Source organism: Paramacrobiotus metropolitanus, unplaced genomic scaffold (genome assembly GCF_019649055.1).
Source record: "Paramacrobiotus metropolitanus isolate TYO unplaced genomic scaffold, Prichtersi_v1.0 Parri_scaffold0000180, whole genome shotgun sequence".
Taxonomy (NCBI): Eukaryota; Metazoa; Tardigrada; class Eutardigrada; order Parachela; family Macrobiotidae; genus Paramacrobiotus; species Paramacrobiotus metropolitanus.
In genome coordinates, this window is record NW_026570400.1 from 59,760 (window position 1) to 74,327 (window position 14,568).

The window sequence follows — 14,568 nt, forward strand, 5'->3', positions numbered from 1 at the left end:
TAATTATCAGCTTCGACTCACCCCGCCACTGACTCAGTGACATTGCAAAACCCGTTTTTTGATTTTCATTCCCCAGTTTTTCACTGGACATTTTTCTGGTTGTTCCAGGTCTCCTGAATCCTGATTGCTCCATTCTATTGTTACGGTGTTATCAAGCAAAATCTATCCTGCTTAATTTAAGGTTGTAGTAACGAACTGGAGATCGCATTGACTATTGCCACCGTTGCATTCTGCCAACTTTTCCGGGTTCCTGGCTGAGTCCGTCGCAAAAACGATACTGCGTCGTCACACAAGATGATTTTAGCATTTTTTAATTTTGCTGCTAAACAACGATTGTGTTGCACTGCGTTGAGTTTGGCTGGAGTCTGGAAAACCCCACTAGCTGTCCTTCTTCGAACTCGTTTTTGCGACGGACTCAGCCAGGAACCCGGAGCAGTTATCAGATTGCAACGGTGGCAATAGTTCCGATCTGCACTTAGTTTCCCCGGTGGATTCCAGCGGTAATCCTTCCCCGTTACTTGAGGAAATCGATCGCACCATCGATCTGCTGCAGAATAAGAAACGCAAACTGGAAGCCAGGATTTCTTTCTGAAAAAGTGAGTGTTCGATGCTTCAGCGGTTCAGCCGTAGTCAAAGCTGAACAGACAGAGCGATAGAGCACAGAGAGAGTTATAAATTATTATAAAAGTAGTTCTGTCTGTTCAGCTTGACTACGGTTAAGCCCTATAAAACGTACACGCACATTGGAATATTAGGAATATTCATGAAACTTCCTACATCTGTCTTCTTTCGATTTTAAAAATAATTGCAGATGTCGCATACAACGAACCCATCTAATCCCATGAAACCGCAAGGAACGGCGCGCACCAGCGAAAATATTAGCAGTGGTAAGATATCAGCAGTTGCCAGTGGTATACAAACCGATATATGCTCTCATTTTTTTCTTACAATTTGTCCAACTTATTTCCGTTCCATAATTTTTGGATCAGACCTATTCTTCCATCCCCGTTTCAGCGTCCCATTTTTTAAAAATAATATTAAAGCTATTAACAAAAAAACTTGTTTATCACCGGGTTACGGAAAATCTCGTTGGCAATCAGCTGTTCACGCTTGTAAATTTTAATGTTTAATCATTCTAATTGATCTACCGTATCTACTACCGCGTAACCATGTGTATATATTGACTGTTTCAGTTGTTTGCATTTTTTGTTTGTTTGCATTTTTCAGATTACCATGAGATGATCATTAAACTTGGTAAGCCTGCACATTCTGGCACGTGTTCGGTTTCTTTTTGACACAAAAAGTTTTTGTGTAAAGGTTTAAGGAACAGTTTGGTATTAATTTTGTAGATCCCGTTTCGGCATCCCTCTACAAAAGCGTCTGGGAAAAAGGAGTTGCCAAAGAGATGTTGAACAGTTTCGGTGTAAGTAAATATTAGAAAAAAATTAAAGATTTTGAGTTTTAGTAAAATGTTTTGAGAAAATGGCTGTAGCTAGAGGATGTCCCGGAGACAAAAATTCAAATTTTTCTTCTATTGAATTGAAAAATTCATGTTATTTATCTGAGTAGATATGCTGAATTTATCGTACAGTTTCTGGTACATGTAGAGAGATTGTTCCTCGTTTTTTGCTGCTAAGAACAGCGACTCACTAGTGACCGTATTCGGGTGCGAAGCCAAAAGACACTGCTGTTTTAAATGGGACAGTTGTCAGCGAGGATGTGTTAATTTTATCAACCGCAGATTTTCGTGTTTTCACCAGTCAGTCTAATTGTCTTTGTTTACGGTACGACGAGTGGTTCGCGAGAAACAAACCGAGTTCGGCCACCCGAAAGTTTTTAATTGTGATTTCTAGATTGGTGCTAAGTTCGAAAATTGTGAACTGGTGTCTGCTGCTAAACACCGCCTTATGGACGAAGAGGAGGGTAGTGTCCTCCTGACCATTAACTTGTGGGGAAATCAATCGGCGATGAACACGTTGATTTGGTAAGCACAAGCGGTAAATACGCTGGCTTTCAGTACTTACTTAATGTGGCGCATGGGAAATATTATCGTAGTGCAGTGGTTTCAGTAATACTGTAATATGCAGTAATGCAGTTTACGATTAACAGACTACCGTATTCATTGCTTTTTTAGTTTAAGTGTAAATGGCATTGCTTGTACAAGTTTGAAATAAAAAATTCAGTAGTGTAAGTGCTTAGTGCCTCTTTTGGTGATGATCCTTATAAATAAAGTTGCGTAAGGCGCTGCAGTTTGTGCATTGACTCAGAGTCTCAGACGCATTGTGCACCTCGTTTTTTTACAGGACTTGCAACGAACTCTTAGAGAAAAAGGGAATTAAGATTCAGTCGATCGAACACTGCCCGGACGCCGACCCGCGATCGACCGGCTCTACGCCTGCTAGCAGCCGCAAAGCCGAGGAGCGTGGGCCCGGCATGGTCTCCGGAAGTGGCTTCCCACTGCAACAGCCGTCAGGCCAGCCGAGTGGTATTGGTCCCGACCCGTTGGCCGCGATGGGAATGCTGGTGGCTCGGATCGGGTCCACGCCGGCCCAACCGACCGCTGCTGCGCCCGGGCCCGTGGAGGACGACGAGGAAGACCCTGCCTGACCGCTCCATCCGGACAAGGCCTGTCGATGACGCCCCCAAAGACTGCGCAGTATTTTCGTATATGTTTTTTCTACTTTCGTAATCATGATCTTCAAGCGAAGTGGGTTCTTGTAACTTGTTGACTAATAATTCGGGTCAATGCGGCCGCTCAATCGGAATGTTTTGAATGTTTCTCGCTGTGGAACGAGGAAACTGATCGAAAGCAAACTGTTCCCAATAAAATTTTAACCGTAGCATGCGAAGAAATCGCGTTTTGCCGGCTCAACCGCCAGCTACGATACTTTTCATGAAAATTATACACAAACTCACATTTGAAGTTGTTTTCCTTTCACAAGTTCCTTTACTTGGCCTCAAGATACATTAGGATAGTAGGATTTTTAATTTTTTCCAAATATCCTGCGGAATAAATGCGCCAACACCGGCGGCACGCAGCCAACCAGAGCAAAAAACAATTAAAATCCTCACCGGCGAAAAAGTGGCCAGAAAAAAAGACAATAAAAGCGCTGTATTATTATACTGTATTATTATATGCCAACATTACAAACACCAAAAAAACAGAAAAAGACACGGACACCGGTTTCACATTAAACCACGCTTTAGCGGCAGCAACGACGCCATCGACAACTGAGGTCACGATAATACTTGTTTCAGCGGCGGCCGAACACACCCAGTATTCAGCCGACCGGTGCAGAACGATTTTCCCAATGTAACAAAAAACATGGACTCCATCCTGCCTCACACCGGAGTAATGCACTTCCCGCACACAGCTCCAACGCCGTCCACGCAGGAAAAAACACAAGAGGAGAGCGCGCTTCTCCCGAAAATTATTATTTGTACAAAAACAATTAGTCCGTCTCGGCAATTAGCGTTCGCGGGGGAAAAACGGGAAGAGTGGGTACGTGTGGTGGTACGTCGACAACACTCCGGATAAAAACACAACCACACGGCAAACTGCGGCGGCGGCTCAAAGAACACTGATAACCATCGAATTTAAGGCCCATTAGAAAAACTTTGGTAAAATGATTTCCTCAGCAGTATGAAAACGCGGAGAGGCTGGCATGTGTCCTGCAAAAATTAAAGCAAAAAATTGTACGGCGTAAAATAAAACATAAACGCTAAAATAAAAAAATTTATAGTATTAAAAATAAAACAATCACATTCATATATTCGCATCTTTTCTTCCCGAATAACTTGACAAAATACTTCGGAATAAAAAGACTGATTAAAAATGCTTTTAATTGTACTGCATAATCATACAATATTTATTACAATACAAAGCTGTTTAATTTAATTTGGCTCGAAGTTTAATTTTTCCAACAATCGATATGGTCGTCAACGAAATATTATAAAGGTTTATTGTAATGTTTGTTGTTCGATGAATTCGACAATAATCAAAATATTCGCAGGAATAAACCGCGCTGTGAATTACCAGTTAATACGATTCAGAAATTCTGTTACAAATTCAGAAATGTAATAAAATTGACAGGATCGAGAAATAACTGTCGACGCCCATAAGAAACTGCCTAATTTACCTCAGTGTGCACTGTTCTTCCCCAGATCCATCTTGGCCGACGCGGCCAGCTTCTCGCGCATGACCATGTTGTCGCGGGTGAGTTTATCGAGCTGTTCGCGCAGTTTGTGGTTCTCCTTCTCGAGGTAGGCCGCCCGGATGGCGATCTGGTTCTCCTTGATGCGCCGGGCATCCCGCGAGCGTTTCGCCGCCAGATTGTTCTTCCGCCGACGCGCCCAGTACTTCTCGTCCTTCAGCTCGTCGGGCACGAACTGCTTCTTGGATTTCTTCACCATCGGCGCCGGCTTCAGCTCCTCCTCACTGAACCGGCGGCGCCGCGGGTCAAAGTTCACCGTGGAGCCGGGTACGGGGGCCATGGCCATATCTGCCGGGCAAAAATGCAACAATTAACTATTGTTTTCAATACAATAATAATCAAGAAAAAGGCATCTTTAAGTTACTAATGAAAACAACATTCACTTTTCATGAAATTTTAACAAATATTTTTATTATTCGATTTTCATTTGATGTCTTACATTATTTCCTTACTACTTTGATTTCTTCCTTCATTTTTCGTACTCTCTTATCGTCGTCTTATATTAACGTTCGGTAGTCTCAGCAGTCAGCAATGCATACAATAAATATCATTAATTTTATCAGTTTCATGAGCTGAGATCCATGATTACCAAATAAGTCGATATTTTTTCCATTCGAATTATTTTAATATTTGTAATTTATATTGCTCACTATTCGTACTTCAATACATTTCATTATATATTGTATAATATTTTTTCCTATTTCCTTGGCTGCTTTTCTGGTAGGCATTTGCATACAAAAGAGCATAATACGTATGCAAAGTAAAAGAGTTTTCACATCGCGGTATTTTTTGTAATGTCTGGTTGCTGAATGACTGGTTTGATTGCCCACTGATACCGTGAACGTCGTGAAAATATGCGTATATGCACAGTACAGTAATCCGTTAAATTGACCCATAGTGTAAACAAAATTAAGACGTATCAAACCGGCATCAACAACACCATAAAAAAACCGATACCGCGACGTCAATGGAGATTTATCATTGAATACAGTTATACAGAAAAGTCAATAGGATTATGAATCAAACATGTGCGAAGGCTAGCGCTATGGGATTTATTGTGCTACGTACCGCCATTCATATCGGGTCCCATGTGCATGGAGTCTTTGTTGAGGACGTGCGGCACGCCGGGGAGATCTTCTGCCAGAGAGGAGAGCGCACTGAGACAGGGTATTTGAACAGGTAAGCGGGCACACTTGTGTTTACCTCCCGGGGACTCGCGCTCCTTGGAGCCGGTGGAACTGCTGACCTTGTTGTCCTCGCCGGCCCCGCCGCCCATGTGCGTCTGGTTGGGACTGGAGCAGGCCGAGCCGCCGTGCGGACTGCCCAGGCCGGCCACACCTAAGCAGACCGTATTGACGTTAATTACACGCCTCACCATATCAACAGCAGTTTAATGCCGACCTTTGCAATTACACAAATTGCTGCCAAAACGACGTAAACCAAACAGCACGCTGTAGCATGGCTGTTGAAGAAACTGCGCTATGGCGCTTTGAGTGAGAATAACAGCAGCTACTTATTCACAATGATTCGGATTACCAACGCAAATCATTATGATTAATATTTTAAAAACGCAAAGTTAAAAAAACATATTTATTAATAATAAGAAATTGGATATTTAATTTAATTAACTGCAAATTTTCAAGTAAAAATTAATAAACAACCTAGATATCCGTCAAATATTATAAAACACAGGAAAAGAAATTAAACTATATGCATCTATAGACTTGGTTAATTTTAACAAAATGCAAGAAATAAGAAAACTTATAAAAAATTTATTAATCTGGAAATACCAGAAATAAACTGGCTGGGAAAAATTAAAAACTTGCAAATTATATTTTTATAATTTTTTAATTAAATTTTATTAAAACTTTTATTGCTGTACCGTGGTGACCGCCGGTACTGGTGCCCTGGGCGGGCCCGCCCAGTCCGTTCTCGGAGAGGAACTCGTCGAGGTCCATGTACTCCAGCTTGAAGTCGTGCGGGCCCCCCACCGCGGCCATGGATTCGTAGGGGTTGGGCTTGTCCCAGATGCTGGGCCCGAGGAAGGCCTGCGCCGCCGACGACTCGAACTGCTCCAGACCGGCCACGCCGCCCCAGGCGCCGGCCACGGCCGCCGCCGCCACACTGGACGGCGAGTGGCCCGACGGGGAGGCCGCGGAGTGCGACGGCACCGGCAGGGAGGAGGCCACGTCGGCCTTCTTGCTGTTCATGGAGAACAGGGAGTTCCCGCCGGAGGAGGCGAGTTTGCCTGTAATAAGGCCAGCAAATTTTTAAATCATTTAATTTAGGTATTTCCGGTGGCCAGTCGCGTTACAGTTTTTTTTTTAAACTGATACTTTATCTATTTGCAATTATCACTGTATTAATGTTTAATTTAACTGTAATTTTTTTAGTCCAATAAACACCTCGATGTGCTAAGAACCAAGTATGAAAACAGAAAATCCTTAATTTGCAATTTTCTGATGTTCCCCGTGCTGCTTATGGTAGCGCTTGGCAGCTCAATCTTTAAACACTCATTTATTGAGAAAACTGCTCGCCAGAATTTATAGTAATTTTCACTTCAGTTATTGCACCAATAAAATAATATCTGAAATTTAAATAATTACTTTTTCGCTACTGCAGCGTCCTACAGTATGTAATTTTAGTGCCAACTGCCGAACACCAGTACTCTATACTTAAGTTTTTAAACGTATTTTATACGTGACGATTACAGATTTTCTACGCTCATTTTTGGATGATTACTGTAATTACTGAATAATTAATTAATCCGCCTGCTGTGCGTTCTGTGGGAAAATGCGCCGGCTTATCCTCAACCTGAACCTTCCCCCTGTGCTTTGTCATTGAACGCGGCCTCAGATAGCCGGGCTGACGTCAGCGTCCGTCAGCCGCTCAAGGTCAGAGAACGCGCATTGTCCATTGAGACAGAGCCGGCGCAGACGGTGGTTAGCTGTGTCATTGAACAGCGAGCGGCCTTACCGCATCGGCAGCGCGCGCGTCTACCGTTAGATCAGCCAACGCAATCGTTACCGCATCCCGCGTAACATCGCACCCCTCAACAATGCACCACGGTGCCAATGCACCTCGCTTAAAATAACGCTTTTTTTACCATACAGTACGATGTTGCAAACCCAAATAATTACGAAATTTGTCATACATCAAATGCCATTCCAAACACGGAACTGGCGGAATGTTATTAATTGCTGTTCGACTAAGAGAGTCAGCTGCAAAACCACAGTTCTAAAAATAGAGATTTTTATATTCTATTTTTTATATTTACCTACAACTTTAAAATTAACATTTTAAGCTTCAACCCTTGGAATACATGCAAAAAAAGCGCACGCAAACTTGCCGTAATAATTTTTGTAAATTCTAGCGGCGAAGCAAATTTACTTATATTTAGAAAATAATAATTCATGCTTTACATTGTACAAAATTTGCAGCCTTTTTCAATTGAATTAATGCTCAGAATCCTTCTGCAGCAAATGTAACTGCTAAGGATAACAAAGTATTAATTAAAAAGTGCCCTTCTAATCATCGTAATAAATGCTATAAATCTAAAACGATGCAAAACGCAACTTACGCTTCGCCGGTAACGGGCGCGCATATTGATAATTTCGATTATTGGGAGCGAAATAAAAGTTCTCCATCGACATACTGACATGTTGACCAATATGGTGCGAGTGCGCCGGCAAGGGCGTCCGATGCGAAATCATGGTACGCAATTTGCAGTAAATATTACAATCAATATTCAAACATCCATAATCGCAATCACACTACCGGTTTAAAAATAAACGTCAATTAAACAGCCAAAAAAACGATATTTCCCCATTAAAAGCGCGCATAATTCGCTAAAAATAATATACTATTAGCAGCGTAGCGCTATGTACAGCAGCGAATGATCGAGTGCAAACGGAACAACGCAGCACTTCCACGGAGGAAAGCGGAAAAAAATTCCTACTCCGAATTCACACCGGCAAACCGGAATACTGCGCCTCATAGAAACGGTATATTATCAATCAACGCATCCGAATAATTCGGTGCCAGGTGATTCACAGAAACAATCTAACCGCTGCCGGCATTCAACTGCGGATTCCTCGACTGTTCCATTCATCGGCAAACACACGGCGCCACTATATGCATGGTCAGTGGGGCGCAGTTATACGGGAAACTGACCGGCTGCGCCGTTTAACTTTTTCGCATTTTTTGAATAGTGTTTAGTGTCGCCGAGTGGTGTGTGTATCTGTGGAGTTAGTGGCCAGGGACACCGGCAAGGCCAAGGCTGGATTGTTGATTAGAGACCAGAGCCCATCGCATCATAATCAACAAAGTAGCCAGCGGATTGCCGTGTGTACACGAGGTAACGAGAACAAGGAGCGCAACCTTGGTGTGTATGGCGCGCCGTTGCAAGGTCGCCAGAGTTGTGGCTACTGCAAGGATGTCTGCTATTCACCGGCAAAACGGCTGCTCTAACTAGCACGACAAACGAGGGAAAAATTTAATCATATAGTGAGTGCACTACCGATTGTAAAGCGTTTCGGAGAAAATCTACAACTGAAGGAATATACGCCTATATCAATTGCACACTAACTGAATTGAAATACCATTCTCTGATTACCATTAATTTCCCTTTGAGCTGCTACAAGAACTATTCGGAAAATATAAAACCGGCCGAAACACAACAATTATTAATCCGACGTTTTTTTAGATCACTACAATGCAGAAAATTTTCTCCAGTACTAGAAGTATAGAAGGTTCGAGATCGACTATCCAAAATAAAATGGAAGTACTTATTTCTCACGATCCACTGTTTAGTGATTGCTGAATGCGCCAATATTATACTTAATACACTTTGCATATTGCCCATTGCACAGTATAACTCAATGCTCAGCAGACGCGATGCTGCCGGTACGGTTAGCACAATAGCGTAGTGCAAGGGCTGACAATACTTATCGGCAAAGTTTATAGCAAACGTCGCACTGCTCACTAAAAACATCCTACTTCTTGCAATATTTCACAGACACAGCGATATAATTTTAAAAATATTTTTTTTTGTTTTCGTTATTTACCACAGTGTTTGTTACGTCCATTACTTCGAAACCAAACTGTAAAATGTTTTTCATAAGGAATTTCTTGTGCTCCGTATAGGAGCTTGAAATACCGAAAAATATTTCCTTAAGCTTTTACTTTCAGTAAATTATTCAAGGCCAATAAAACCATTACCGTCTACAACTCATTGTGAAATAAAAATCAGCATAATAATCCGGCGCAACCGAAATGGACACAATAACGAACGAAACACTTCGCTGATTGTTAATAATTTCCGTTGTGTGCATCCACGTGCAGCAGCCGCGAACAATGTTAACGAACGGACGGCAACAATTGCCCAACGCCGCTGTATGTGGCCGGTGTTTATTTTGATGGCCCAATTACCGCATTCGGCATTTTTCTTGGGCTTCTTCGTTGTCCGTTCAACCCGTGGCCTTGATGGTGCGCGCGCGGATCGGACGCGGCCGCAGAATGCACCGCGGCATTATTTTCTCCCCCCTATTGCACTTGAATAATCGATTACACGGCTGGTGGGGTTTTTTTCTCGCGATTCGCGCGCTCACTAAAGATGGTACCGCGTGTGCGAAGGAGAAAAAACACACAACAAACGGATGTTGCGCAAGCAATCGCGGCGGTTATCCAAGTCGAGCTTTTTTTGTGTGTGCGGGTCTGTTTTTGTTTCGGGTCCGTAAATAATTCTGAGGAGTGGTTATGAAAGCGGTGTGAGATACTGACACACTTTTGCAAATCGTAATTTTGAATTTCAAATTTCGACTGTTAAAAAATCATATGAATTACGCAAGGGCTAAAGACATTTTGCAGCAATAGCAAGCTGAAGTTATTATTTTTCAAACACCAAAACATAAAAAATAAAATTCAAATTACGCTGCACATCGAAGTGAGGAAGTCAAACACAAAATTTTTGCTGAAAAACAAGCGAAAAAATATCGACAAATTTTCCCACGCGCGTTTCGTGAACCGCACCGCCGGCAGCAAATACCTATTAATTTCGTTGCCGGCAAAACAAGTTCAATTTTGAACAACGCACTACACCGTTACAAATATTTTATAATTATTTAAAAATGAGATGGCAGAAAATAAGAATTTTTCTGTCGTATCATCTAAAACGTAGAACGTTACGCACAAAAGCCGCTTATCGGCCGCAAAAATTTTAGTTAACACGCCAATTTTGCAATGGAACCAAATCTGCCTTGCAAATTAAGGCCGCGTTTTTTTAATTATGGTAATTTATGAGTACAATGTTTTCGTTTGGATACTACGAAAATAATAATAATTATTAGCCTGTAAACGCAGCGCAGTTCATTCTAAATTTTTTAAATACCGCTGCGAAATAAAATACGAATAAATACCGCTTTTTTATAAATACCGCATTTATATTTTAATACAAATACCGCAAAAAATCCCGCCAAATTAAATATCGCATGCAGTAAACTGCGCTCCCTGAATTTTTCCCCATAACTGGGATTTCGAAGAGTAATTAACAAAACTTTTGCCTGCAACGCTGCCCACCACACACTCTCGACGGCACTACATCCGGTGCGTAAATGGGCGTGTTACGTGACTGTAGTGGCTGCTACAACACAGCAGTAGCAGTCGCGGTGTGCACGCGCGTCCGTTCGTTCGTTTGCCCGGCCTGTCCGTTTACCCCCATTTCAATTTCCATACCCGCTGCCGGATTACGCAATCCCACTCGCTCGATACACACACACACTCGCTAACCACACACGGCGCTCGCGCTGGCATCAGCAAAAAAACTCCAAACTTTCGGCTAACGCTGATCCGATCAAGCCAGCCACTCTGTCAAGCCACCGAAATCGATGCGCGGCCGCCGACACCGATACGCACTTTGACATTGCTTCTTTCACAATGAATTTTGAATTTCCTACGTTTTTCTACGTATTTAATTAACCGAAACTAATTTTAAATGTTTTTTTAAAAAATTGACAATCAAATAAACGGACAGCAATGTTTATTTTACTGAATTATGCATTTTTCTTCATATTTAATTAACCGCAACTAATTCTAAATTTTTAAAAAAATACCAACAATAAAATAAACGGAAAACAATATTTATTTTACTGAATTAAGCATTTAATTCTAATTTAAAATTTCAGAACAAACACCGACTTAAATGATCGCATTTCTGCAAAGTAAATAAAAATGGTCGCCAGCGAGAAGAACAAGATTTAGCAATAAATTATGATGTTTATCTTGGAAGCAACATAAGAAAACTGTTAAGTAGTAATTTTGGAAACAAGCAAATATTACATAACTTGCACGACATCTTTTATCTGCGAATAAACACACGGACGCGTCGAGTCGTTGACTATTGACCCAGTGCTCGATTTCGGGATGATTACCTAATTGCTATCCACTACCCGGCATATGCTGATAGCTGCGCCTGATCAGGTAGCAAATTGTCAATATTTTTACTCGATAAATTGATAATTGGCCCAATCGTTAATCAGTACTCGGAAGCACACCTTCGCCAGCCAAACGATCAGCGCTTATCAGACACCTCGCGGCGCCACTTCCGCTGCACTTATGCTAATTTTCCCAGAGTGAAATATGCGAATTATTCCGGCTCCAGTCAAAATATTATTGCATGTTACGAAAGCAGACATTTGCATAATTTCAGATGTCGCATGCCGAACCCTTTTTGTTTCCATGATAATTACCTGAGACCTGGCGATAAACGCTGATTACGTACATCGACCGCGAACGCATTAAACGGTAAATATTTCATAACCAAATTTTACGAGCCGGAACGCTGTTCAGCCTTAAAAATTACGTTACCCAAAATTAATCTATTCGAGGTAACAATTGTAGTAAGACTAAGTAAGTCAATAAAAATACAGTAAATAACGCAAAAAAAAAACACGCGCGTGCAATCCAAAAAACGATTAAAAACCGTAACCACAAATAAATTCAATGTATGAAAATCGGCAAATGAAATCAGCGCGAAATATATCATTTAATTTTAAAAATTAATTTCGAAAAATTAATTTTGCAGAATTCAATCGGATGTATAACAAATAAAAATACCAAAAAGAAATGGTTTGCGGTGTTCAGCTTTTTAAAAAAATCTGCATACGAAAATTGGCAAAATAAATATTAAATACAAAAATTCGCGGCTAAAAATTGGCGTTTGGAAAAATGGGAAAACCATGGCCAATTAATTTCCCAAAAATATGTATTTAATTACCAGCGCTCCGTTTCTTTTCGGAATATTTTCAAAACATTTCCCGGATGGACTTACGATAATGTCTGGAAGGTATGGATGGGTTCTCCAGAAGAGATTTGAGAGTAACCAAGGGATACGCAGCGGCGCCGGCGCTGGTCTGAATCTGGCTCATCCCGTCCCTGTGCGCTGGGGCCGAGCAAACGGTGCAGCAGACCCCAAGATCAGGTCAAAGAACAGCACACAGCAACGCCAATCCGTGCAGTGTATCGAGCAATCAGCCGCCCTGAACGCCGCTATATTCCAACGATATAATTAGCTGGCAGTGTGAGAATGCCACAATCAAGCAAACCAGGTCAAATCCAGATTATCCGCGGCATCAACAACAATTATTTTTATCCCGCCGCACCATTCCCGGCTAATAATCGCAATGTAGTCCAGTGTATCCGCTGCATGGCGGACAATCAATAATGCGTAATGTCGCTCCGGATGGATAAATTCTGCAATGCAAGAAAAACAACAACGGAAGGTTAGTCTGGCTGCGGGCTGAATTGGCAGACAGCGGCAAGGTAGGTAAACCACAGCAGAAAAGTGAAAGAATGCAGACAGAAATTGGCGCAACGGCGGAATATAGCCGTTGGTCAGTGTGCATTGCATGCGCAATGCTGATTGGCTGGTGACCGCACAATGGACTACGCTATATCCGCATATCCGGGTTGTGAGTCTGTCTGACCAGTGGCCAACGCCGCGCATGCATGTCGGAGCATGCAGCAGCCGTCACAACATTGCGCAACCAAATTACCTCAAAAACACTTTCCCAGGGATCGACGCAATTCCAAAAACAGACCGAGCGATTCCACGAAATTATGACAGCATCGGCCAGCGTGATTCACCCCACAGAAGCCAACCGCTACAGAAACCAGTTAACGTAATCCCAGAGAAGACGGAGAGTCTCTCGCGCGATGGTTCGCAGTGTGTGTGTTGTTCTACCAGGTAGATGCGAATAAATTTTGGCGAAAAGAGAAAGAAATTCGATAAAAATGCCGTAACCAATTCGTACACAATCGACGAGAGCGCGCGTGTGTGTGTATGAGTGGAAAGTAGAGTACTGGAGCAAAGGAAGCCGTTGTGTTGCCGTACACTACACTACCAGTCAGCTGGGTACCAGTGTATCACCGGCCGCGCTAAACAGTCAATCATTTCTTCCGGCTGAGTTCCCACTCACTGCTGCGGTTCGGTGCGGGGCGGGACTGGGTGAGTGTGCCAAACGTTATAGCCGCAGCGACTGCGAGACAGAGGGACAGAGAGAGAATGGCAAAGTATTCACTCTCGGTGTGTTGTAGGCTGTTCGTTGGCCAAGCTGGCTTGCCGCTCGCTGACACGCTCGTTCACGCTGCCCCACCGACCAATCAGCGTGGGCCGGCGAGAAATCCTTGTTTCCCCGCGCTTATATTTTGGCCCATTTATTCCGCGCATCCTCCAAGTTCGCCACCGAATCTGGAGCAAACGCCAACACGGTCTTCCTCGAGAGACGGGTGTCGTTTTGTGAAGATGTGCGGCCTGGGCGAAATCGGGCCGGCCCGGAATAGACTGCTAATACGACGGTTTAATTTAGCGGTAATTAATTGAGCTGGCTGCTTGCATACGAGTACAGATGAAGTTTGCGACGTACGCCGTGGTGCGACTGTTTGCCAACTGCCAAGTTGCCAACAGCATTAAACATGGAGGAAACTAGGAAGTAAAAAATAATGCCTGCAAAAGGAACGGAATTTTTCCGAATGTGGCGCATGGTGATTTTGGCACAAGACTTTATTCGGATGTTTTTACAAGCGTATATCTGTTTCGGTATTTTAACTGTTAAAATTAATTTCGGATGCTGCAATATAAACCTATGCAAGAGCATTCGCAACTTGCTTACTTACATAACTATTATTAATGAGCAGAAAAAAATTTAATTACTTTATTTGCTCCATGTACTGGGTGTTCAAGACGGGATAATATAGGACTTCCGGTGGGTTGGATACCGGCGGTACACCCTTTATATGTATCAATATTTATATGCAAGCTAGAGTCAAGAGTGGCGCTAGAATTTTACGTATTATGCCA

The 14,568-nt window shown here is 42.5% G+C and overlaps 2 protein-coding genes across 7 annotated transcripts; one reads left to right on the forward strand and one right to left on the reverse strand.

Annotated features, from left to right (window-relative positions):
* The first annotated feature begins 38 nt into the window (after positions 1–38).
* On the forward strand, positions 39–2,840 carry LOC129600491 (uncharacterized). Of its 4 annotated transcripts, none has more exons than XM_055499032.1 (7): positions 39–181; positions 480–596; positions 812–887; positions 1,228–1,254; positions 1,350–1,423; positions 1,854–1,984; positions 2,304–2,840. In XM_055499032.1, the coding sequence occupies exons 3-7, from the start codon at positions 812–814 to the stop codon at positions 2,605–2,607; spliced, it is 612 nt and encodes a 203-aa protein (XP_055355007.1). In that variant the 5' UTR covers positions 39–181; positions 480–596; the 3' UTR covers positions 2,608–2,840. The 4 variants fall into 4 exon arrangements, with proteins under 4 accessions (XP_055355007.1, XP_055355010.1, XP_055355009.1 ...); XM_055499035.1 differs by having other exon boundaries at positions 45–181; positions 463–596; XM_055499034.1 differs by having other exon boundaries at positions 132–258; positions 437–596.
* A 131-nt stretch (positions 2,841–2,971) lies between these two features.
* On the reverse strand, positions 2,972–13,711 carry LOC129600490 (thyrotroph embryonic factor-like). Of its 3 annotated transcripts, XM_055499030.1 has the most exons (7): positions 13,265–13,711; positions 12,541–12,962; positions 6,097–6,462; positions 5,418–5,552; positions 5,283–5,351; positions 4,140–4,502; positions 2,972–3,672 (listed from the first exon to the last, which is right to left on the reverse strand). In XM_055499030.1, the coding sequence occupies exons 2-6, from the start codon at positions 12,635–12,637 to the stop codon at positions 4,141–4,143; spliced, it is 1,029 nt and encodes a 342-aa protein (XP_055355005.1). In that variant the 5' UTR covers positions 12,638–12,962; positions 13,265–13,711; the 3' UTR covers positions 2,972–3,672; position 4,140. The 3 variants fall into 3 exon arrangements, with proteins under 3 accessions (XP_055355005.1, XP_055355004.1, XP_055355003.1); XM_055499029.1 differs by lacking the exons at positions 12,541–12,962; positions 13,265–13,711 and adding an exon at positions 7,795–8,207 and having other exon boundaries at positions 5,283–5,348; XM_055499028.1 differs by lacking the exons at positions 12,541–12,962; positions 13,265–13,711 and adding an exon at positions 7,795–8,203.
* Between the last annotated feature and the right edge of the window lie 857 nt (positions 13,712–14,568).